Source organism: Echeneis naucrates, chromosome 22 (assembly GCF_900963305.1).
Source record: "Echeneis naucrates chromosome 22, fEcheNa1.1, whole genome shotgun sequence".
Classification (NCBI taxonomy): Eukaryota; Metazoa; Chordata; class Actinopteri; order Carangiformes; family Echeneidae; genus Echeneis; species Echeneis naucrates.
The window spans coordinates 18,713,771-18,739,196 of NC_042532.1; the positions used below are offsets into that span (position 1 = coordinate 18,713,771).

Below are 25,426 nucleotides of genomic sequence, written 5' to 3' on the forward strand. Positions count from 1 at the left end.
ACACAACAAGAGCGGGTTAAGGAACAAAGAAATGTTCCATCCCAAGATTACCTCCCTTTGTACCTTCCCCTGGTATCTATCCAACAAACACACAAAGCACACCTGTAAACAAGGAGAAAGCACCAAAAAAAAAAAAGAAGAGGAAGACACAAGTCAGGGGTTGCTTTCTCTGAGTGCAATTACCAAAAATTTTATAAAAAGAAACAGGAAGATTGGTAAGAGATTTGGTGCACAGATGCAGTCAACAGTGGTGGCCCCATTGGTTAGAATAACAATATCTGTGCACAAAAAAAAAAAGGAAACCTTCATTCACACAAGCCGTCTATTGTTCCATTCTTGGTTCATGGAAGAAGGGATGAAGAGAGAAGGCACGCCTGTTAATACACACACACAAAAACAAAAAAATACACACACGCGAACACACACACAAAAAAGTGCCCCACCCCAGGCTAAACCACCCCACCTGCTCACAGAGACATGCATCATTGTGTTTGTCTCTCCAGACAGATTTCTCCCCTGTGTTATGTGTGAGTCTGAGTGTGTTTCTGTGTGTGTCTGTGTGCACACATTTGTGCGTTTCTTCCAGCTTTCAGACACGATCAAAGGGTGATGTGTTATGTGAGAGGAGGGAAAAAAAATTAATGCTAACAATAAAGAGAAACACACTTGGACGCACAAAGCAATAACTTACTTTTGCAAAGAATCCTTTGAAGAATTTCCTGTCCTGGAGGGTGGGTGAGAGGGGTGGAGGAGACGGAGGGAGGAACAAGGCATGAAAACGTTACCTAGGAAGTCTAAGAATTGTCTGGAACCTACAGGAAGGGATTTGATTTGGGTTTTTTGTTTTGTTTTTTGGGTGAAAGTGAAACTGGGTTACGGGTGGGTGAGTGAGTGGGTGAGTGAGTGAGGCACTGGATCAGGTAGCTCCATGTGATTCCATACTGTGGAGGTTTTAATGGGCGACGCTGTCGTTGTTACTGTTTTGATGGCGATCGCTGTTAGTACCACAAATCTTGAAGCCAGTAAATCTCATCACTGTTCCCTCAAAATCCCAGCGACAGCAGGAAATAACACCCTGAAGTTTTTCTGTGACTGAAATAAACAGCAACAACCCTTTAACTCTACCAGAGCTAAGAAGGAACACCAAGCTGCCTGGACAAAGGAGATAAAGATGGCAGACCTTCAGGTGGATGTCTGTGGAGGGGATCAACCCAAATCCTGTTTTATTCCTTTTCCTCAGATTCGTAGAACGAGCCATGGTCCTTCCTTTGGGTGCTCAACAGACAGAAAGAGATTCCCACAGACGGCAGGTTTGACCTCTGAGTCAAGTCTGTGACTGTTCACCAGTCAGCCGGAGTCAGGGGTCAAGTTTAGGCCGCTACAAAACATAAAGATCCCACAACCAGACCCAGGCCAGCTTTAATCCTCCCTTCTTCCCCTGCTCCCTGAGAGTTCATCTCCTCCCCATAAGCTGTGAAAAGGAGTGCCACTCTGCTCCTGTTACACAGCCATGGTGGAGACAGCTCTCCAAGCACCATGTTAATGCATGACTTAACCTGTTAACTAGCACAGGAGAGTCATTGGGAATTAGCTGAGCACTTGTCAGTGTGTGTTTGAGAAGCAAATGGACATGCAAATTATGGCAGAAGCTGTGCAGCTAGTATTAGTAGGCTTGGTGGTTAGGGGGAAACATCTATATGGTTAGGACAGCTAGAATAGGAGGACAATGTGAGGGGGAGGGGGTTGGAGGCATTTCTCTGCATTAACACCTGCTTAAAAAGACAAAAAAATGTACAACACCAATAAAACTGTAAAGAAAATATTCAAGTATTTAAGGTGTGAAACTAAAGCAGCCAGAAAAGCTTTCTGGGCAGAAAGGATAGCTGAGTTTGGAAAGGTCAGGATGAAGCCAACGGGGCAAAAACTAAATCTTCCTTTGTAGCTAACAAGCCTCAGTACTGTGGTGATGGAAGATATAACTGTGTGGAGTAGATACGCTGATCACCCACTGTCAAAACATTTTACTAGTGCAAAGAATTGGTGTCTCTGCATCAAAAAAAAACAACAAAAAACATTAACTGCCACCAGGATGTGCAACAAGAAGTCACACATCTTGTGTAACTTCTGTGGTTGGCCTACCGTTTGCAAGAAGACAATTTACAACACAAAAGAGACAGTTAGAGCTACTTCAAGTCGGAGTGTACCTCATCCTGTTACTACGTTTGGCAGGTTGTCAAAGAAGCTAAAACCTGGAGGAGGACGATGAGTGATCCCTCATTGTGAGAGTATTTTCTGGGACCTATTTAGCTTTGTGCTGAGGGGGATTTTATTTCATAGATTCCCACATTTGGCATTTACTCAGAAACCATCTCTATTGGGGGGTGGAGCAGCATCTGAGATTCTCGAAACGATGTGACCCTGAGAATCTGGTTTACACACAGTGTCAAAGATGTATCCTGAGGCTACTGGCTGCGCATTTAAAATACAATTGAAATTCTTCCAGCAGGTCTCCTGGTGGAGTGCCCCACCCTGTCTACACAGAGGAAGCAGTCCTGGTCACTCTGAGCTCCTGACTAACAGGGAAAACATTCCTCCATTGCAAGAACACCAAACACACCTCTAACCCTGGGCCGTCGGCCAACAGCAGGAAGTGATGTCACAATGACAAAACGAAAAAGGGCAGCTAGGAGGTTGATGATACTGCAATGCAGCCTCCTCCTCCTCCATGACTCGCCTCCATCGTCCTATGATTCACAGGTCACAGACCGGCGAGAAAACTCTCATTGCTGTCCCAAAGGCTGCTGGGAAACACAATGAAGTCGGCCGAGAGCTTTAGCTGTCACATGGAAACGCACACTGACAGGCTGTGCTGCTTAACATGCACTCCCTTGTTTTTTTTCTTCTTGTGCATCAGAGAATATCAGTTCTCAATCTCTGGTGCACACCAAGACCTTCAGTACTGACGCTGCCAGATGACTTTGGCGCTGTCTGACTGCAATCAGCAACTCCTGACCTGTTTCTAGGAAACAGCCTCCTCTCATGAGGCCACATCAAATATTAAGTTCCTACAGGTGTGGGCCTGGTTCCTGAACAATTAAGTGATTAGTGTAATTTTAGCTCACATTTTCTTAACTGATTAGGACTGTATCTGTTGCCTGGCAACAGTTGGTTACTTAAAGAGTCAGTGAAGATGAACTGAGATTGACCCTGGTCTGGTCTTGGCAATCTAGATATGACACCAGGGGGTTTTGCACTGTAGGTTAAAAACTTCTTCTTTGCTTTATGAGGTCGAGTCACCCTTCTCCTTTCTTCCATTAGTTGCTATTTTAAGAAAAGATGTCTGTTAAACCCTGAAAATACAGCACATGATACTGAAAATCAGCGATACGTCAATCAGCGATATAAAATAATCAGTCAACAAGCTCTGACTCAAACCCGCATGAATGACTGTTTCATTCATTTTCAGCAGGTCCCTGTGGAGGGTAACAAGATGACAGTTTGATGGGCTGGAGAGTTAACAACCCAACTCTTGTCTGAAAAACACTTAACTAAAAATCTAATCATCATAGAGAAAAATGGGAGGAATGGATGTGAAGCACAGAGACACGCAATGCAGCACAACTCCTCTGTTGTGCCACTGCTCTCAGCTCCGGGGCAGAATGTTAGCGTATATTAATATTCCTGTTATGAATTTTTAAATAAGGAAGATTTAGTATTTGCGAAACTTTCTGAAGGCCAGAAGTGTTCTTTTTCCTGTGTGATGGTCTCTCAGTGTGAGGTGTGCAGGATAAGGCAGCAGACTAATGGAAACCCAACAATGTTCAGGTATAGAGGAACGCACAAGGAGGCACCTGGAAGGGGGTAAAAGAAAATCTGTTGTGTGCTTCTTCCTTTCATTGGGATGAATGCACACTGTCACACAGCGTGCAGTTCCCAAACAACAGTGATTGTTTACTGGCATTTCCTGTAACACGAGCCCCTTGGGCACACAGGTACGAACTGCTACGTCAATGCCAGGTCCCCAATGGATGGAGGCTGCTACGCAGGAAAGATAATGTGCAGAGGAGGAACATGAAACGATGCCAGTCTGACTCATATTATGAAGGAGGCTAGTGTTAATTTCACACCACTGCTTATGAATGCAAATCAATAAAGTCATGCCTGTGCTCGCTTACAAATGAGGTCCCTGGGTGGTGGTGGGGGCTAGGGCAAGAGGAATGAGAAATGCCAGATGTTGAAATGTCTTTGGGTTGAGGATGATAAGATGGATGTAACCTGTGGGAGGACAAAGATCGGGGGTGGGGTTGGGGGGCAGTGGTCTTTCCTTATAACTTGGCTCCATTTTGTAAACCTTGTTGAAATGACTTCAACTCAATAAGATCTGTTCACACCATGTGACCTCATCAAGCACCGGTCAGCGTGTGCTTCTGTGTGTGTTTTGTGTGAATGAATGATTCACCTGTTGTGAACTTGTGTGTAAAAATCACACGCATGCTGCTGCAGGTCTCTACATGTTTGTGACTAAATATATGCACTGTATGAAACCACAAACTGTATTATTGTGTCTGCCCTCTTATTTGTATTATTATGGTTCCTGTTTAATTTTTTATTCTATTTGAACTGATATGAAAATGAAAAAATGTAAGTGCCTTACTGTCTATTAAATTGCTCTAATAAAATATCAAATTACTCTCCAGCATGTTCCTCAACATAATCACTCTGACATACAACTTTGGTGGCTCAAGAGGTCTTTAACAGCTCACTGAGTGGAACATGTGATGTGACTCAAAGGTCCATAACACAGTTTTATGAAGCAAGAAGAATTAATAATAGGAAAAACAAGGTGTAACTCCTCATTCATGCTGAGTCATCTGAAATTGAAACTGAAAGCTAATCAACCACAATTCAAGGAGGAGTTTTGTCATATTAGCTTGCAAAGAATTCAAACTTTGTCCTGAGATATGAAGAGCTGATCCTGTGAAAAAGAATAGAGACCTGCCGACTCAGGTTTGGCCTTGGATTCAGAGAATCAGCCTCATTTCCCCACAGGACTTTATAACTTGGGTGGGGCCTTGGCAAACAACTGACAACATGGTAAAGCAATTGCTCCCCTCCCCTGCTCCCCAAACTAGAATTAGTTCTTTTTGTGCAATGCTGTTGGAATCTGCTGCGGCAGGAAATGCACATTGGCCTATCTGCTCGGGCTGTGAGCGTCTTCGCAGAGAGAAGAGGTGTTCAGAGCAGACCCTGACACCCCTAGAGGTTGTCTGAAGGTCACGCTGGGTGGTGACCCTCACACATGGTAACAATAACCACACTCTGGCCTTATGTACAGACAAAACTAAGCAGGAATTAACGGTGACGAAGTAGGGGTTCCATGGAATAGATGTTACCAAAAAAGTCAACGGGAGGCTGGAATCGCAGAGGAGGAAATGAATGGAGGGAAAGATAAGAGGCAGTGAAGATAAGAAGGAAGTAGGATATCTGGTATTTGGCAGCCTCGTTCCTAGAAGTACAGTGGGATTTTCTCATGAAACCTACCGTCTTCAGCCGCTTCACTGCATCCTCACAGATGTGCATCCCCCTGGATTCCTCAACCTCCACATGTCCCAGGTACTGCAGGGTAGAGAGCGGTAGACAGACAGGGGGAGAGAGAGAGAGTGAGTAATGCTGTGAAAAAAGGCTTCCTGTGAAATTTAAATAAGACTGTAGTAATAAACTCTGGATAGAGTAATAGACTGGCTACTTAAATGAGTCCAGATTGTTTAATATCCCCTGGTAAGTCAGCACTGGTGATTTAGACACCTAATTAATTAGTTAGAATTTGGAGGTCGATCGCAGTTCAATTGCTCCCTCGTTGTTCCCTAAATGTCTAGAGAAAATGCTAAGCTATTTCTGATAAATAAAAATGAGCAAGTGAGATACAGGGAGAAAATCTAAAATGTGAAAAACCAAATCAAAGTCTAGGATTGGGCCAGCTACAGAAAACTGACTGACTACAAACTGAATGAGTTGTATGTCAGTGGGCAACACATCAAATCTGTAGGTCAGCTGCCTCACCCGAAGTCAAGAATGTTCCTACTGACTTGTCATATGAAGAGCATTATTAGACCAGCGTGTTTCAGCTTGTGGCTTTACTCAGGGTCATCCTCGTCCTGAGGGTCACAAGCTGATGGCTCTATAATTAATTTGTTCTTTAGACAGCTCAGGGCTTCTGATGAGAAGCATGTTTGCTTTAAAATAAACTGCAGATATTTTTTCTAATCAAACAATTGATTGAAAATCTGGATAAACAACAGTTGCTTTTCACTCAGTCCAAGTGAAATCATCTTCAAGTGTCTTGTTTCGTCCAAGTCCAAGCTCAAGGATACTCACTTTACTAGCCTGTATGCCAAAGAATATATTTTACGTTGACTCATATTATAATATCTTTAACGAGAGCAGACATTGTATCCCCATATCTGTTAAATATTTGACTAAGGTCATGATAACTGGCTACATCTAGTAACTAAGAAATCAAAAGCATGTCTAATGCAGTTCAGGAGTTTGACCGATAACGCCACAGCACACAACAATCTACATCAGGAATTAAAATCCTACTTGAGTAAGTTTAACTGCGACTGAATGAGCGGAAAAAGCTGCCTCCTCCGGCCTGTCCCTCCCACCTCCTTGACCTGAAGCAGCATCACACCCTGCTGCGTGTCACTCCAGACTCACAACCCTGACCGCCCCAGAAGCCATTGTGAATGCAGGGCTGGAGAGGAAGTCCTTACCCTTTCCTTATAGATACACACTTACAGCAAGGGACACTGGCCCCCACCTGTCATCCCCACCCTCTGGCCCTTCTATTTAAAGACTATGACGACATGACTGTGAGTCACACTGTCGGTGTATTGAAATACACATGTTTATAGCTACACGTGTAAACACACAGAGATGTGTGCACAAATTCAAGCATGTTCAAGACAACTGATGTAGGCAGCTGTGAGTAGTGAGGCCAACGAAAGCACAGAGAGGGGATCTGCCAGGAGACGAGGCTGGAGTGAGATGAGTAAACGCAGAGGAGGCTTAAAATGTCACAACAGATGCTTTATTGTAGCATCTTACACCAACCTGTTCGTAACTATCTGGCAGCAGCAATCTGAAAACATTCACATTTAATAGATGTGGTCAACCAAAGCAAGTTGCAAAAACACTGAATTAACATCTCCTGAATGGTGTCTTGTATGTGTGGTAATACAGTTCTGAGAGGATGGTTTGTGTTTGTAGGCTAACCACAGGATTAGTTCTACTTGGCACTAATCCTACACTGGACGAGGATTAGATGCAGTTTTTATATCATGATATTCGTCTTAAGGTGTTAATACAAGTCCGATTGTGGTTTATAATGAGGAGTGTCTTCATTTGAGACATTTTATTTAACATTTAAAGCAGCTAAGAATAAGGAGCACAGGGATCAAGACAGCCAGACAGTTAAAAAAAATTGCCCTACGCTGTTTGAATAATCAGCTTTTATTTTGTGGGAAAACTTACACACTCAATTGCTCTGATACCTGCCTCATGTCTGTGTCATAAATTTGCCGCTGAAGCCTGTAACTGGTTAGCTTAGTCAGGCAATAAAGACTGGAGACAGCACATCTGCCTCGGTCCAAAGTTAACAAAATCCTCCAACCAGCACTTCCAGCTCAGAAGCACGGAGCATCAAAAAGGTAGCATTTCACATACATACTGTTGAAACCACGTCAGCGTCAAGAGGGTGGAGATGACTTTGGTGTAAATCCTCTGGATATAATCCAGATGGATTCCAGGATTTAATTGAGGGTATGTTCCATAAATAATTTTCTGAGATAAATTCTGTCAGATTCAATAGAAGGTCGAAGATGTGAGCAGCTTCACAAACTGCTCCTTTACACAGTGGGAAAAGTGCAGAAAGCCGGCACGAACAAAAACGCACACATTCATCTCATTACAAGTAAATCTGCATAATATAATCGTACCAAGGACGTGGAAATATGTTTCCTTCTCATCTGGATCTGTTGGTGATGAACACCAACCAATTTAATGTAATCTAATGTCACACCCACTCCAGCCTTCAGAAGCCTGAAATTTCCATAATAAAAAAACAAGTCTACATTTTCTGAGCCTTTGACAATCACCTTGAATAATGAATAATTGTCAGTCTAAGCAGTTTATGTTTGAAAACAGCAGACGTACAGACAAATACTGCTTCATAAGACATGCCAATAGCTGCTTATACACAGCTAAAGCTGTGCTGACCAGTGGAGACCTTGGTTGATACCACAACACATCTAATTTCAACCAGTCAAGATCCCCATCTTCTCCTTCCAATACCACTTTCAGACACAATGCCCAGATCCGCCCTCTCCTCCTCTTCCCACTGGTTTTTACGATGTGGTGCAGCAGCCAGAGATAATTTCCCTGCACCTATTCCTACCCACACACAACTAGGCCTCCTCTGAGGCACCTAGAGCAGGAGAGCAGGGAGGGAGGGGAGGAGGGAGACCGAGGCGTAGCATGGTAGGTTGCACTGGCACAGTGAGAGCCAGTGCAGAAGGGGGAAATGCTGGTGTAGAAGCATGTGTGGTGGCATTAACAACTCAAGATAAGTTAGTTTTGCATTTTTCCACCGTGGAGGACAGTAACAACTGGCTGACTGCTTTACCAGTTTTTCCCGTAAGACATCTAGAAGACCTTTTAATAATGATAAGCCACCCATCTGAGTGCTTACAGTTACAGCCTAATTTTCTGATTTGCTGATGTATGAAGGAGCACTATTCAAGGAAAGAAAGAAAAACGACAGTATTTCAATGAAAGTTTCCTCAGCGCTTTAACATAAGTGTGACGACAGAGAGAGCTATTGTGTCCAACTATAACTGGACTTTTAAAGTACATGTAAACATGTTAGCTCGACAGAAATCGAACTTGTAATAGTCGGACTAACACAGCCAGATAATGTGATTGAAAGTTGAGCTACTATTGAATGTATGCAGACAGACTGGAGCTGGAGGAGGTGATCTGCACGTGCTTAAGTTTTGCGCCAAGCTATGACCTGGAAGTCAAACAGTATTTAAAACGTAAACGTAACTGTAGGAGGTCAGACAAAAGAAGCCAACTGCTAACGTATTGAACGTGGCCAAGTCTGCAGCAAGAGCTCATTTTTGGACAGAGACAGGGTTCATGCTCAGTCAGCTGAAAGAGCTGCGACGTCTGTGACGTCATAGGTCAATCGGTAGTGGCCCATTACCTTATATTCAAATCAAATCAGATTTATTTGTAGAGCGCCAAATCATAACAAAGTTACATCAAGGCACTTTACATATAGAGCAGGTGTAGACCAAACTCTTTATAAAATTATTTAAAGAGACCCAACAGATCCCCCGATGAGCAAGCACTTGGCAACAGTGGCAAGGGAAAACTTCCTTGAAGCTGAAAGAGTGCATGTCGCCACCTATCGTAGTGGAGGCGACATGATTTCAACAAATAAATCGATTTCACTGCGGTGCATGTATACTGGGACAAGGACAGAAGTCCAATGAGATGGCTTTATCAAGCTATGACCATAGCTTGACTTAACTGTGCGTGTAAATGTACTGAATGTGTGTGTTCAACTTAAACCACTGTCTACTACCTTAAGTTACTTTCCCCACCACTTCCACCTCTCAAGGCATTTTCAATTCCCACTTTTACATAAAACAAAATACAGAACAGAAAAATCGTAACCTGAACACTTCGTAATGCACACCCTACATCGTTCATCTGGTCTATTTTGAAGAAAAACCTGCTTTTTTTTTTTTTTTTTTTTTTTTGAGTATGAGAGTTTAAATTCTCCGTCAGCCAGTGTGGTAATATGTGGGCCCATGTGATGAGAGTAAGTGCACCATTGCGTGTCTGTGGGAGGTTTTGTTGCCACAATACAGCAAACTCTCCACTTCATCAGCTGCAGCCTTCTGAGACACTGAAGGCTGCACGTAAAAAGATCCTGTATTCCTTGATATATACAGTGGTTGTGAAAACTTGAGTCCAGAAATCCCACAGGTTTGGAAGACTATAGCAGATAATTTTGCAGCTTAGATAAAAGCTGTAATCACACATTCTGAATGCTTATGATTAATCACACACAGCCCCCCTAGGGAGCCAGGCAACATGCAAGAGCTCCACAAGCATGTGTGCCACGGAGAGGGTAGCACTGCATTCTATGTGGGTTTGTCCAAACAGGGGTATATATATATATGTATAAAAGGTTGGGTCACCTTGACTGCAAAGCTGCATTTGCCACTGCGGACCGCCTCCTCATCCGTCTGCCACTGGTGCGGCCGACTCGACTCCGGCACGTAGACGTCTTTCTTCCGGCGGAAGCTCTGCCGTAGCTTATTCATTGCTGAGCTCCCTGCAAGTCAAAAGAGACACTTGATTAAACCCAGATTGAAAATATAAAAAGTTATCATGCCGGTACAAAAAAGTTGTAATAATTAAAACAAGTGTAACGCATAACACAACAATAAACATAAAGCATAAAAGTCTCTGAAACATCCAGCTCATGTACAGTCAATAGCTTTTGTCAACGCAGAAATGAGTCCACTTTCTGTGTTTGATAATGACAAAAAGCTGATCATACTACTTTCATCTCTCATAGCACCAGTTAATATGGATGCTTTGAACACAGACACCAGTGTTCAACAAAGTCAACTGTTGTCCTTCACAAGGAGTAACAAAAGAGCTGAAGCCTGAGTGCAGTGTTAGGAGTCAAGGCAGATAAAAAGGGAACAGAGCAGATAGAAGTCTGCAGCTACTCTCTTCAGCAAGGTAAGAATTTAATCCAGCAAAATTGTAATGCAGAAAATTCAACTTTCCAACATTTTTGTCCATTAACTCAGTAAACATGGGATATGCATAGAGGACACTTGGCCAGACAATTAAAAGATCTTTGCTTGAAGAATTTCCTTCAGCTCTGAACATCACAAGTATAGAAATCCTGAAATTAGGAGTAGGAGCAGTGACTCAACAAGCAGATGATCAGGCAGACGGAAAACAATTTCCCAAGTTCATCGAGCTGTCAAATATTTGACGTGACAAATAAATACTGAATGATATATTGAGCTCTATCTGTGTTTTTTGCCAATCTCACCTGTTGCTTCTGCCAAAGTTGGCTCTCCCACAGCAGCAGGTTGACTGCCATCCTCCTATTCCACTAAATTAGCTACAGCTTTCCCTTTCTTATCCTAACTTGTCAGACTACTCGGACTTCCCTCATTGATTCTGAGGACTCAGTTTTCCTAATTCGTCTGGTTCAAACCTGCAACATTCATGTTCATGGAGGAAGGAATGATTAGCATAACAGAGTTAAATAATTAACATTATCCATGTCCACGAGCAGCCATGCTACGGCCAATGACAGCCCCTCCTCCTGCTCATGTTCATGTTTTGATGCAGTGTGTGCACAGAGAGGAGGGGCTGTTCAGTCGAGTGTGTTGTCAGCGTGAGAGAGATAGTGGGCCAAGGGGCAGCTGAGCAAATCAATGCAGTGCGCACAGCTCTGCAATCAAATAAGATTTTATCCATTTGAAATTGTAAGAAGAAGAGAAAATCAATATGTGGTGGTCAATGTTTATATTGCATTGGGGGATTTTTTTTTTCCCCCTTGATGCTAAGTCCAGGTTAACGTAGCACAATAAATCGGGCTAAACACACTTCTTTAAACAGCTCATGTACGTATGCTTTGCTTCGGCACAGAAAAGCAACGGCCCAATTAAAAGTTGCTGATCCAAAGAGTTGCATCCATCACAGAGAGTCTGGCTTATGTCTCCCAGAACAACCAATAATTGCGGACACAGAGCAATGCAGTTCCGACTATTACCAAGTTACCAACGAGCAAAATGCTTGACTAACAAGTTGGACCCACTAACTTCTGAGCTGGTGAGGCTCTGACAGGATTATAGGTCCTTAATCCAGGAGAACTCACTGTCTCCACACACAGACACAGGAGGAAGCAGGAATATAGCAGCATACACTCACACATGCGTACAGCAAACACACACCTATGCACCTACTTAACCACAATCACACACAGGGCTGAGCTGTCTGTTTGCGTAATGAAACCTGTCCTGAGAGCCGGTAATGGCTGGGGGTAGAAGTGTGTTTGAGATGAGGCCATCTTATCTGTTTGTGCCAGGCTCCATCTCTGCGGGCAGCACACAATGAAGGCCTGAGTCCTGACCAGGCCACCGAAACACAAACAAACACATCATACTTCCTACTGTTGATAAAAAGGAGGGGGGGGGGCTGCACTGGCATATTTCTACACTTCAGACAGCCTGAGTACACCTACAAAAAGACACAATAGAATCTTCTGTTTGGGCTCGTTTTACTAGCCAACAACAATTTATGAATCAATTATGACTTTTAAATGACGGCTAGTCGCTTGGCCAAATGAGCTATGCTGAGGCCAAGCATTCAAAGCCAGGGGCCAAATTCAAGTTGAGAGTTTGGCTGTAGTTGGTGGATCTTTGTCGCCTCTTTTCCCACATTCTGTAATGGAAACTACTGCAGGGTACAGCCAACGCTGCTCTGGTTAGCACAACATGGTCTATAGGAAAATTGCCCACATCTTATTTTATTTATTACACCAGCAAATGATTTCCAAATGAGTTAATGTTCTCAGATGATAGATTTAAGTCTGTCCTCAGTGCAGCATGATGTAAATTCTTTGATTATGTTCCTAATCAGATAAAAATAGCGAATAAAGCAGTGTATACATTCTGGAATGGTTACCATGTGATGGACTGAATCTGAGCCGGCACAAATAGCACAGAGAAGGTCAGATCCACCCCCCACTCCTCCTCAGTTCCACTATCTCATCCAGATTGGACTTTTACTCGGGTTCAAAAAGACAAGGATGGTGTCAGCCGAATTACAAACTCTGGCTTCAAAACTGCAGTTCCAGAACCAGTAGGTGACATTATGATGGGATGCCACTTCTAAGAGACACGACAGTCAGAAGACCACAAACAACGTCTAAGAAATTCATCGATGTGTACAACCACCTGCATTCCAACAGCTAGATACTCTTTTAAGGTGCAACGATCTAAAACCAACCAGTCGGACTCCAGTGTGTGTAAAAATGTGCTTGTTTGCGTTTGACTTTGACACATAGGCATGGAAAAGTTGTAGCCTGCAGTATGGTGAAGTGTTTGAAAACAAGATGACTGAGTGAGAGGGAAAAAATATTGCTTCATCCCTCACTCCCGCGCTCTCTCTCCCTCTCTCTCTGCACACACACTCGTTTATTTAGGTCATATCATGTTTGGGCTCACTGCAGTGCCAGTGACAGGCTGCATGATTCCAGCCTGCAGAGTGAAGAGGAGGAGCACAACCAAAACAGATTTGTCCGTTCTCCAGCATCTCATCCTTAGTGCAACAAACAACAGCATTTGTTTATGTTATGCTATGAACATATTATGAATAAATACTGTCACCTTGAATTCACTCATCATATTGACACCAGACACAAGGCGCACACCATCAAGTGCTTCTGTCTTCTGACACATTTTGAAGAAGTAGCAGCAGAGCTGGTGTTTTAACACATCTTAAAGAGAGTAGTGTGTTTGTGATGTACTGCAATAATAATCAGCAAAGTCATATTTTTAGCTAGTCAAGTGTTGCAGAAAACAGGCAGCCCATTTTCAAATTTGAAACAGCTGTTTAGCCAATTTGAGCACAGATTTTCTGCAGATAACAGGCTTACTGCCATCCGGAATTTATCTGCAGACTGATTATTTGTTGAATGTATTATGCCTATAAGTCGGAAAAAAAAATATCAATCACGACTCTGCAAGGTGATATCTTCAAATGTTTACTGGCAAGGTTTTCGTTCAATGTCACAAGGAACAAAACTAGCTTACTGGAGATGGAGTTTTTTAGTAGAATGTAATTTTTTTCAATTTGCTGCTTGAATTTATTCCAGACAGACAATGTTTATTTAATTGTATCCTATGCTGATGTAGGCCCATTAATGTGCCATAGTTAACTGCCTCATCTGACAGCACTTTACTAAAAAAAAAAAAAAACTTACCTTCTAAACCACTTAACATGCTACTGCCTGCTTACAGCCCACACACCTCTTCCCCTGAATATTGCAGTGTCTAGGAGATACAAACAAGGAAGCAGCCGCAAACTAAATGAAACCACATATATTCATGTGCGTGGGAAAAGAAAACACATTTTGACTGTGTTTGTGTATATAATGGCAAAATGTAAGTGCTCAGCCAAGCATATGCACCTGAGGAATGAGTGTAGAACATGTGTAACCATTAGCAGGGATGTGATGTGTGTACTGATGCCAAAATGTGAAATGACTACAAAATGAGAATCCTCCACAACATGTTCCTATAGTCAAGCGACTGCCATCAAACTGGTCTTTTATATGGAGTGGTTTCAATAATGAATTTATCCCTCATGTTGGGCAGCGAAGTTATTTTGTGACATTGATTTCAACTTTAAAAACTGCAGCAGCAACCTGTATTTAATACTATGGCGGTGTAAAATGCCTGACAGCAAGGTCCACTGGACTACAGTCGCAGAGTCAACATCAACAACCACAGATTAACCTGCGAAAACAGGGTGGCAGGTCAAAAGAGGGCTGAACACATATTCATTATCCCACAGCAAACATGGAGATTATATATGATATCTATGTTGTCATCAGCATTGGCAAACTCAACTGTGTGTGGTGTTGGGAAGAAGGTGTGCACTGGATAGAGGGATTAGAGGCTGGAAGGAGAAGAAGTAGAGTGTACAGTTGGGGAGGGGCAGTCTGGTGGTGAGCACCTGGTAAAGAGCTTGGTGGATGAGTGTGGGTCATGTGAGATGCATTTAGCTCCTTGGTTTGGCCATGATCCTGAAAGACGAGGGCAAGAAGGGAGGGAAGGCGGGAGACTGAGACGGGGCAGCAAATTCAGATGGGCACAGGTGAAGAGGAGCTAAAGGGAGGGAAAGGTGGAGGTAAATGAAAGGAGGCACAGAAGGAGGTAAAATAATTAGGATGGAAAAGAGCAAGAGGTTAAGCAAGAGTGAGAGAGCACAGAGCAGCAAAACAGGTTATAAAGTATAGTGGAGAAGACAGCAGTTTAAAAAAAGAAAGAAAAAGAATTAGCACAGTCTCCATTAGCTTTGTTTATGATCCAGTACAGCTTCAAAGGTGGTTTTTAAGAAATGAAATCAATACAACTGTACGACCTTAAGGAGGTGACTCAGACCAGCAGTAAAAGACACAGTAACAACTTCTGACTGGCAAATACCTTGGATTTTATGATCTTCTTACAAAATAATGGCAAGAGAGCAAAGTATCACACTGGCAATCTGCCTCAAGATTTGTTTTTCTTTCTCCTATTCACAGGCTTCTTCTCAAACAATATGGCCAACATAAACCTCATCTTTACTGATGTTTTACAAAGGCGAAACTCTGCTGTTCAGTAAATCAGTAAATATCCCAGTGTGAGATAATGTCTTCCACCTATGTCTAGCCACTTACACACTTACAGGGAAAGCCAAACACAAGAAGCCGGATGAAGGGTACTTTTAATTCGAAGGCAAAGGCTGCATGACAGGTATAATCATTATAGATCAGAAATAGAATGTGTCTCACTTTTACTAAAACATGTTGTTTAGATCTTGTCAACAACAACCAATTGTCCAAAGGCCACTTTTTATAGCATCAAAAATAAAACAATACTTCACCAGTTTATGAAACAAAAAAGGGAATAAATGGAGGGCAGAGAGGCACAGAGGGGGACTGACAAAGGGAGGAGGGATGGGAGAGAAAAGGCGGGGTGGGGAGGCAAAGGCTTTGGTGTAGGAAAGCAGGATCTGAACCCTGTTGGAGCTGTCAAAGCTCCTATAGTGTGGTGCCGTGAGGATTTCTGGCTGTTCTCCTACCAGCACTAATGAGGACAATTACACAAGGACCATTTATACTCTCTGTGTGTTCATATACACGTCAACAAGAGAACAAAAACATGGAGCTCTCTAAAGACCCTTCCATGCAACATCATCAACATGTTCACGCAACAACACACATGTGATCAATAATGGTTATCAAGTGTAAAAGCACAGAAAAGAACAGCCACACAGGACAAACAGAGAACAAAACAAAACGGAGAGAGGGTGAGGAAGACTTTTCCCTGAGTTAGAGTTGTGCTGCTGCTGCCGGGGAAGGACAGAGGGATTGTTGCTGCTGGCTGTAGATGTAACAGTATTTGAATAATCTCTCCAGGAATGGAAAACTGATTAATCCTTGCAGAAGGATCCTAGGGATGAGTACAGCAGTTGAGTTTCAAAGAAGAGATAGAGGAAGGGAGGGAGGGAGAGGCTGAGAGCGAGAGTGAGCGTGAGAGCAAGAGAGAGAATGGGCAGCAATTCAAAACCAAAAGGCCCCACTGTCTCCTTTCATGAGATGCCCCACCGCTGCGCCAGCCGATACTCTTCATCCCATTTTATACGGCTCTGTTTAGGGAATTCCAGGTCTTCAGTGTTCAGATTGAGTTTATGGTTCGGAAGGCAACAATGAGCTAGGATAGCCTCAATCAATAAGGCCAGCCATCCGTAATGCAGAGCATGTCTGGCCGGCATATCGGCTGAGCCCTGTTATTGGGGAGCCAACGGACTTGAGGTGATAGTGGCTCTGTTCTGCTCCCGAATGACCATATGAAGTGGGAATTTGAAAAATGCTGTTACCGAGATAATCCAATTTTCCGGTGTTCGGTTTGTGGCTTGGCATGCTTAAGTAAAAAGAGGGGCAAAAAATAAAAAACAAGCACGCATACAAACACACACCCAAGGAGAAAGTCTGGATGAAAGTGTGCAGTACATCCAAAGGGAAGTGAAGCTTGGCAATCTACAGTGAGATATACACAATACCCACAACAAATTGTAAGATGAAGATAGGGTCAAAGGTCATGACCAGTGGCTTGCCAGCATGGCAGTGAACAATTTTTACAGTCTCTGTTACTACTGCCATCTATACAACAAATTAAATAAATCCATAAAATACTAGAATTGCAAAAGCCACAACTGACGTTACACTATTGCTCAGGGCTGCAATTTAATTAATTACAGTTAAATATTGACATATATTCAAGTACAATGCAAGTAGTGATGTTCAACAGCTCCTTTTATTAATGCCAAACCCTCAATGTGATATTTAGAGTGACTTGAATCGGAACAGAATTAATTACTGTCCTATAGTTTGGCAAAAATCGAAATAATGTCAATATACTTTCAAGTTTATATTGAGTGGTAGCATGCTGTCTGTGGCGCTACTGTATCTGTGCTGAATTTCTTCCTCCTGAACCACATCTTATTCAGTATCACACTTGGGGAACCAATAAAAAGAAAGATTTCTCTGCAGGGAGCCACATTTCGTCCAGGTGCTTTATAGATGCCTTGAGAGTAATGTGCAATAGTAAAATGAAAGATTACTTGGTAGTTTGCATAAAATATGATTCTGCACTGAACAAAATCCCAAGATGCAAGAGAACCACAATTCCATAACTCAGCTTCAAATGTAGGCTTCTGGTGCAGCCAGTATAATGTAATTAAAGGGTTTTGTGGAGCGAATTTGTTTGGGTTTTTTTTTTAAACCTGGAAAAACAGAATCTTGTGGAACTGTGATTCCCAAACCAGGATCACACTTTATCATTGGGAATTACTGTAATTGACTTCAAAAAGCTGAAGGCAAAATAAGCACAAAGAAAAAAAAAAAAAACAACAACAAGAAATCACCACTTAAACAGCTGTAGGATCAGAAAGAGACAGTCAGTAAAGTACTATCCAACATTGTTAGCAGCAGATGCAGATCCAAGAGACAAGAAAACTATCTTTAGCTGGTTTGTCTCAACCTGCAATTTAACTGCACACGTCAGATAAATGTTAAAAAATATAAATGGCGTGGGAGAATTAAAAACACTCACACTTGTACATCAACAGGACAATGAGTCAACATATTATTATTTGTGGAAAGGGTCTATTTTAGGAGGGTCAGAAACTTTAAGCGGCCAGAGCAAACGATCAGGACTCTCAGTACAACTGGGTGGAACACTACAAAAGGAAGGAAGTGATGGGAACAGAAGAGCTGGCTACTGTTTGCACGAATCACTCCTGCCCTGTCTGCCAGTGAATCATTTCAGAGTACTTCAATCTGTTTCTTGAGTACACATGTTTGACCAGGGTTTGAGTTGAGACAGAGAAACAGAAAAAATAAGGGCCTTAATGTCACACAGGGGATACAGAGTTGCTCTCTTCTCCAGGCCACTCCTAAATGTGTGTACATCCATGTCTTTCTGAGTATGTGGTCATGGTTGTGTTCGTGTGTGTATGTGTGTGGTGTTTTCCTAGGAGCAGCCAAGTGTGGTATTAAAGGGGCCTGGCCCAGCAGCAAGTTGACCAGCCAGAAGGCCATTCAACACCGAGAGCCACACATCACTTTGGGCAACAGCTGAGGCCACATTTAAACAGCCGGGGCAGTACTCCCGCACCGGGGAGTGGCAAATCACTGTCACTGTATCGTCTCCCCTCAGGCGTGCCCCAACGGTGATTCACGGCCAGAATCAATAGGCAGTGTCTGGCCTGGTTCCACCGTGAGGCTACAAAGGGGCATCGCAAAGGCTTCCTTAAAATGTTTGTTCTCTGCATTTACCCCAAAACTGCACTTTCTGTGACTGTTTTTGTAAAATTCTTGCCAGAAGCGATGGGAAGTGTATTTTAAACTAAAAGAATAGAGATGTCAGCATAGTGGCCGTGCTGTGTGGTGGGGATGATGGTTGAAAGCACTCGACTGCTTGGAGGAGTTTGATGGAGTAGTCTGAGGGCCCCAGCTCCATTAATCCAGGTCCCTCTGCACGGAAGAGTGCGGCTAAGATCACAAAAGGTACCCACTTACGTGGCAGCCGGGAGACAACCTCTTTATAACGTAGCTGAGACTATGTACACCGGCTGACCTAAAACAAACCACAAGTTTTTTTTTTTTTGCTTCAATTGATAAGAATCACTGTCGACTTTGTTGGGGAGTCATGAGTGTCGTGCCAACTATGGCACAGGAGCTGAACCTCCACACAGGCGATTACTAAATGAAAAACAATGCATTTCCTCCAACTCGATGTCAACTCTGCACAGAAACTTAGTGTATACCTTGGAGCAGAAGAGCTACTCACAGAAACCATGTTTTATTTTTTCCCCACTGACATCACCCGGATTTACACACACATGGTGCAGCAACAGTAGCACCAGCACAGACACAATACACAAGCAGCATACGCACTTGCATGAGACACACACTTGCCATACACCAACAACACTCACAAAAAAGGAGAAAATCTCCAAAAAACATTAAAAAAAAAAAAAAAAAAAACAAAACAAAACAAAACCCCAAAGACGAAAAGCTCTCATTATTAAGGTTGGTGCCCAAAAGAGAAGTAAAGTGTCATTAGAGGAGGTGCAGCAAGGTGGAAAATCAGGCCAAATACTACACAGCACACTGAGTCTTTTCCCCAAGCAAAACACTGACCTGAGGGGAAACAGCCATGTTACATATTCACCAGGACTCAGCAAAGTGCTGTTAATACATGATCCATAAATCCTCCTTATGGTTGACTTCCAACTAAAAAGGCCGGCATTAGCACTTCTCAGAGAGTCTCAGAGGAGGAATGCTGATCTAAGATTGCGGTTTATAAACCCAGACTGTGAGTACATTTGTATATAACAGCCAATGAATCCAGCAGCCTCTGCTGGAGTCCGATAGCTGGACACTCATAGATAAGTATTTCTACTGTGTACTTTGTAAACTTGTGAACTTTGTGCACCTGACCCCAAAGGCCCAATGTGGATTAGTGGGTGCTGCAATCTGAGAACTTTGGTTAAAGTCCTGTGTGTTAACATTAACTTTACGATAACACCCCCCCAAAAAAGGCAAATCTGTTTTCCTGTTAGTGAAGTGAAGATGAGGATTTAACCACTCAACTTACAAGCCATTTTCCCCAAATCTTATTGCTGTATCACATCATGTCCCCCAGAGACAGACATGCTGCTTCTGTCAAGTTAAACAGGTCTGGTTGTCACAGTGTGAGCCGGTTAGTATGTAGAGCAGAGACAACTGACAATCAACAGAGTGCACATCCTGTAGAAGTGATTCAGGAGATAAGAAAATACCACAGATGAGGTTACCAATGTGTCAGTGGCATGTTAGAGGCTCTTTGTGGCATATTTTTGTGTAGGTTATTGGTTTGTGCCTCAGCAATCACAACTGAAAAAAATCTGATAGTTAACACTCTGCTCTTTCTCTGCACCAGCAGTGCTGTCATTTCAGATTTATACATGGTGAGGCTATAGCTGAATTTTTTGAGGCACAGTCATTACTGCTCAGACACGCCAGCTCTTCTAACATAGAGATTAAAATACTTCATATTTTAAACATCACCGGGTTCAGTCTCAAAGCAATGATGAGGAGGAGAAATAGCACTGAGGAAGGCATCTCTGCAAGCAAAGATCTAATAAAGTAGCTGAACAGGCCTGAATGAAACCTTAACAAGATTACTTTAACTTTAATTAAATAAACTGAACTGGAAAGAACAGTGACGTTCAAATCTATTTGTATTTTACTTCTGACCTTATGTTGGCGTTTTAGCCAATTCTGATTTCAGTGATCACAAACATGCTGCTGAATGGTCTTTATTTTATGATGGGAAATTATAGGCTCATGTTTGCCTCGCTCTGTTTGTCCTCCGTCTCATCCGTCATCCCTTTTTTCAGTTAAGGTCACCCAGAGGGATGTCTGCCCTGTAGCTGCCAAATGACTTAAAAAAAAAAAACAAACAAAAAAAAAACAAAAAACGAAACACTCCAGGCAGACACCCAGTTAATACAGATACTTACTGATTTAATACGGAACTGATCGCAAATTCAAAAAGAAAACTCTGTTTATTTAGGCATCAAAGAAAAAAAATACAATTAAGGACAATTGATCAGAGCCAATTAACTTGCTCCCCAAATGGGCTTCTGAGCCAATTTCCAGGAGGAGTTAAATGTCATGGGGATAATATTTCTGTCATAAGTGTGGGGCCAAGGGAGAAAGAGAAAGTTAAGTCAGGCTGTTGTGACGTTAACAGACCCTTAAGAATAAACTTCTGCATGCTGTCTCCTCTAGAAACAGTTTTAAAAGACTCTGAAGTTGGTTGTTTTTGTGTTTATCATCATTAAACAGAGATAAATATTTTTTCAGTACCATTAGGTAAGCCAATGTGCCACGTCGTATGCATTCAACCGAGTCTGCCTGTGTGGCCCAACATAAAAACAGAGCTGAAGAAATGTGGATGAATTAAAAAAAAAAAAAAAGGGGGGGGGGTGGGGGGGAGACTTCAGCCAAAATCTATGATGCCCAGCTACTAGCAAATGGAAACAAACCCTTACAGTTGGTGTCAGTTTTAGCCGTCTGGCCAAAAAGACCATATAGCCAAGCTTTCTGAAGATGGAGGAGGTGAGGAAAGTCCTGCAGTTGGGAACTGTGTCAGTATGTGGGTTAACTGTGTTCACTGAGCAATGAAGACCTGTCATTCCTCCCTGCTTTCTCAATCACAAACTAGACATGGCTGCAGGGCAAACGTCCTCTGCTGAGGCTTTAAACGCTGCTATGCTGGTTTCTGACATTCACACACTTGTGGCACAGTCACAGAATGTGCGAGTCACTGAGATATGCCCAAACACGAATACACAGGCCTAAAGCTGAGAGAGCAATAGAAGCAACATAAGAGTTAAAGGCAGAGACATACGAAAGAGGTGACAGTGTGAAACAGGTTTAAAGGAGGGGGGATGAAATCCTGTGGGAGAAGATGTGATGGAAATTAGTCAGAAGGGGAAGAAAAAGAACACAGGTTACATGGAAACTAGTCTTCCATAACAGCCAATATCGCACAGGAAACCCACTTCATGACTCTGGTTGCTAAGTCAATAATACAGCTTTTCATCCCAACCACACGATGAGTAAATGGCAACACAGCGCTATTGGTCAGTGGCAATTATAGCGTTTGTGTGTGTCTCAGTAGCGTTATTTGTCCAACAGCAGGAGTGATGAGAGGATGGAGTGAAACAGGAACTTCCTGCTGAGTGAACAGACATGCAATCTCTACACTTCCCCTCTGACCGGGCCAAGACATAGCATAGAGTATGTTAACATACACACCCTTCTCTTTTCACCTCATCTATCATCCAGGTCTGGTAAACATGTAAGAATAAATTTAAAGAAACTAAATAGAGAGAGAAAGAGTGAAACAGGAATAGGGATAAAATATAAAACCCTGTCCATGCAATGTGAGCCTTTAAATGTATTTTATTTCAGCTTCAAAATGAACAAGGAAACAGAGTCAAGCCGTAACAGGAATCCACATGATGCAAGGTGTGTTGTGTTGACGTCAGGACTCAGCCAACCAAACTGGTCTTTTGAGCATGAATGTAAGGAGCTGTAGTATTCAGTGCAGCTTTCAGGAATTCTTTCCACGTTTACTTGCAAGTTTCCGTCTTTGTGTTCTGGTTGTGCCATTTGTCAACCACGAATGACTGTTGAATACAAAGCCACACAACAGTTTAATCCAAACTGCTGGTGCTACCTGGCTATTTACCCAGCAGATATATGATGGATTTGTGGTGAGGCTTAGGCAGGCATGGTGAAGAACTTATTTATTTAAAAAAAAAATTACACAAAGGAGCCTCACTACCAACCTACCTACCATTTGTGCACGTTTGTTTCTGAGAATACACTATGCCCCTCTGAAACGTTGACTGAAGTCTTAATGGCTGGCATTGCGTTAGCTGTGTGGTTAAATTGGATTAGTGAACACTGTCTCTTAAAAGGTCAGGTGCCAGTTTTATATGTACACAAAAACAATTCCAAACAAGGCTGCATGTTGGAGGATAAGAAACTAGCAAAAAAAGTCCATGTGACAGTACAAAGCTGAACTGTGAACTCCAGGAATGTCAGTAAGAGTGAGATTATATCATTACAAAGTTTCATTCCTGATTTCTAGCCCCAGAGAATGATTTGTTATGCGGCTAGAAACTTATTTTAAAGTGAGCTTCAGCTTCAATACCAGGAATGATTCAGCAGTCATGGTAGATGCCTTCTTCTTCCAAAACTGTTGGGCAACTCTTTTGTGAAACAGTCCAAATTAGAAGGCAATATGAAGGCTGCAATATGAACATGACAAGTGCTTTCACCATCGTACAGCCAGGCAGCCAGGAAATTGTGCTTATTTCTTGCAGCCAAAGATTAAACTCAGGAAGGCAATGAAGCCATTTTATATTTCAGGATGTGGTCAGCCTTTTAAAACTGCACATTTAAGGGAGTGTATAACAGTCATGCAACGTAGTTATTGTAGGCCTGTATTCGTGATGAAACCTGGTGATGTCACTGTCCACAACACCTTCCAGTAGAAAACAAACTAATCAGTAAAATAATCCAAGTGGTGGGGCTGTTTGATACGCGCTTGAACTTGTGACCTAACCTATCTATTGATTGATTTCCAACCTGTTTTTCCAGGTTTATAGATTTGCTTTAACGTGTGATGTGTTTTTTTAAATAGTAAAGAAAAGACAGACCAGCTCTGTCATCTCTTATGAGACAAAGAGGAACAATAAAGCTGACAGACATCAAGCCTTTTCCACTGTGGCCAAAGATGAGCTTTGGGCAGGCAGGAAGACAAACGAATAGGCGAGTAGGCAAAGACTGCAGAGCATCAGAGAATGGAAAATTACCGGGGCTCCACAATCAGCTGGGCACCTTTGATCAGCCAGAGCCCAGGCACCAATTACTGTAGGATAATCGGTAGCACTCAGAGACCTGACGAGCTGCAGGCACTGTGAGCACAACGGGTCAGCGACCAGCAGGCAAAGGCCTGGTCAACAAGGCTTGCAGAGCCAAAAGCCGACGGTGCCCCTCGCTGAAATGCTGCATGAAGGCGGCCAAACAGACAAGCAGCACAGCGAAGCCATTGTTCCCCTCCTGTCGACTCAGCACAGTGGCACTCTCACAGGCCAGACATCCTCTGCACAGACCGCTTGCTGGTGGAGGAATGGTGCAATGGTGTGTGAACCTGCTGTTGCACATGTTTCTGGTTTAGCACACACTCTTCCTCGTCTGTGCAATCCAACATACATAGAACAAATGTGCACATGCATGCTGCTCTCACACTTGTCTCTGTAATTCTGTGGTAAACAAAAAGCTGCAGTGCTAAAGGCAACCCTTGCTGCACAGTGATGCAACACACAGGAAACCCTGATAACCCTCCTGCTCAGAAACACGGCATGAACAGCTACCTGTTCCTGGCTTACATGGTCCGAAAGGAATGTGGATCGACAGAGCAAAGTCAACCCAAGTCCAACACCAGTGTTTCACTCTCCCCCAACAGTCTTGTGTCTGACTCAAATGTACGCTAGCAGCAACACTTTCTAAACAAAAAAACTTCACCTCTCCACCTAAGGCAGAACATGATATTCAGCTCATTAATAATTGACATCTTTCTTGTGCTGGGGAACATTCATCATCGATTAGACCCAGCTACAACATTGGCTTCTTTGCTCTTCCTCCCTCCATTGTCAACAACTCAGTTCATAGCCTGCCACAACAAAAACTCTTCAGTAACTGTTACAACTCAATTACTCAATAACATCACTGAACATCTGTCTGAATCTTGGTGCTGATTCTTGTTTTCTTTTTTTGCCTACTCATATCGTACAGCAATCTCACAGAAACACAGTAGCCAGTGGACCTTGGATCAGACGCACTGCAGTTACACAACGGCTAGTGCCGATCCAAGGAATCCCATATGGGCCAGAAGGAGCTGCCCCGTACACTACCGACTCAGCAGAAGAGTCTGATTTGAAAGCAGTCAGGCCTGGAGAGATGAGTGTTACATTAGGGTAACAGAGCTTGTTGCATAAATTACATCTTTTCTTATAGTATAAGATATATTGAGATTCAATACAAAGTGTGATTATAATTGCAAGAATCAGACAGTGTGGTTTGACAGTTATAAATTGATTCTCCTGACCAAAAGCTGTTACGGGAAACCATTGCACTGAAGCCCCATTGTACAGATACAATTGTTTAAACTTTACCTTACTTTGGCCTTTTCTTCATCTCACTTTGTCACTGGTTGCACATGACTGTTGTGTTTGAGGGGAATTCAAAGTGAGACAAGTGAGACAAGTGAGACAAGCGCAGAACTTGTATGGTTCCAGGTCGTAAAACATGCTACTCTGCCGATCAAAAAGATCGTAGCTCTTTGCTTACAAACAGCAGATGTGCTTATTAAACATTTCTGTGTTCTTCTTAACCACATACCAGCCATGCTTTAGGCTCAGGCATTGT

At 42.7% G+C, this 25,426-nt stretch overlaps 1 protein-coding gene across 6 annotated transcripts in view; it reads right to left on the bottom strand.

The window, feature by feature from the left end:
* The window catches only part of numb (NUMB endocytic adaptor protein), a 36,316-nt gene that overhangs the window by 6,425 nt on the left and 4,465 nt on the right, over window positions 1-25,426 (bottom strand). For 3 of the 6 annotated variants that reach the window (XM_029493703.1, XM_029493706.1, XM_029493702.1), the window contains exons 2-4: window positions 10,272-10,408; window positions 5,542-5,616; window positions 692-724 (exon numbers count right to left, since the gene is read on the bottom strand). In XM_029493703.1, the coding sequence (XP_029349563.1) occupies window positions 692-724; window positions 5,542-5,616; window positions 10,272-10,397 (234 nt within the window). In that variant the 5' untranslated portion in view covers window positions 10,398-10,408. The remainder of the gene's footprint in view (window positions 1-691; window positions 725-5,541; window positions 5,617-10,271; window positions 10,409-25,426) is intronic. The other 3 variants (XM_029493705.1, XM_029493707.1, XM_029493704.1) reach the window with 1 other exon arrangement.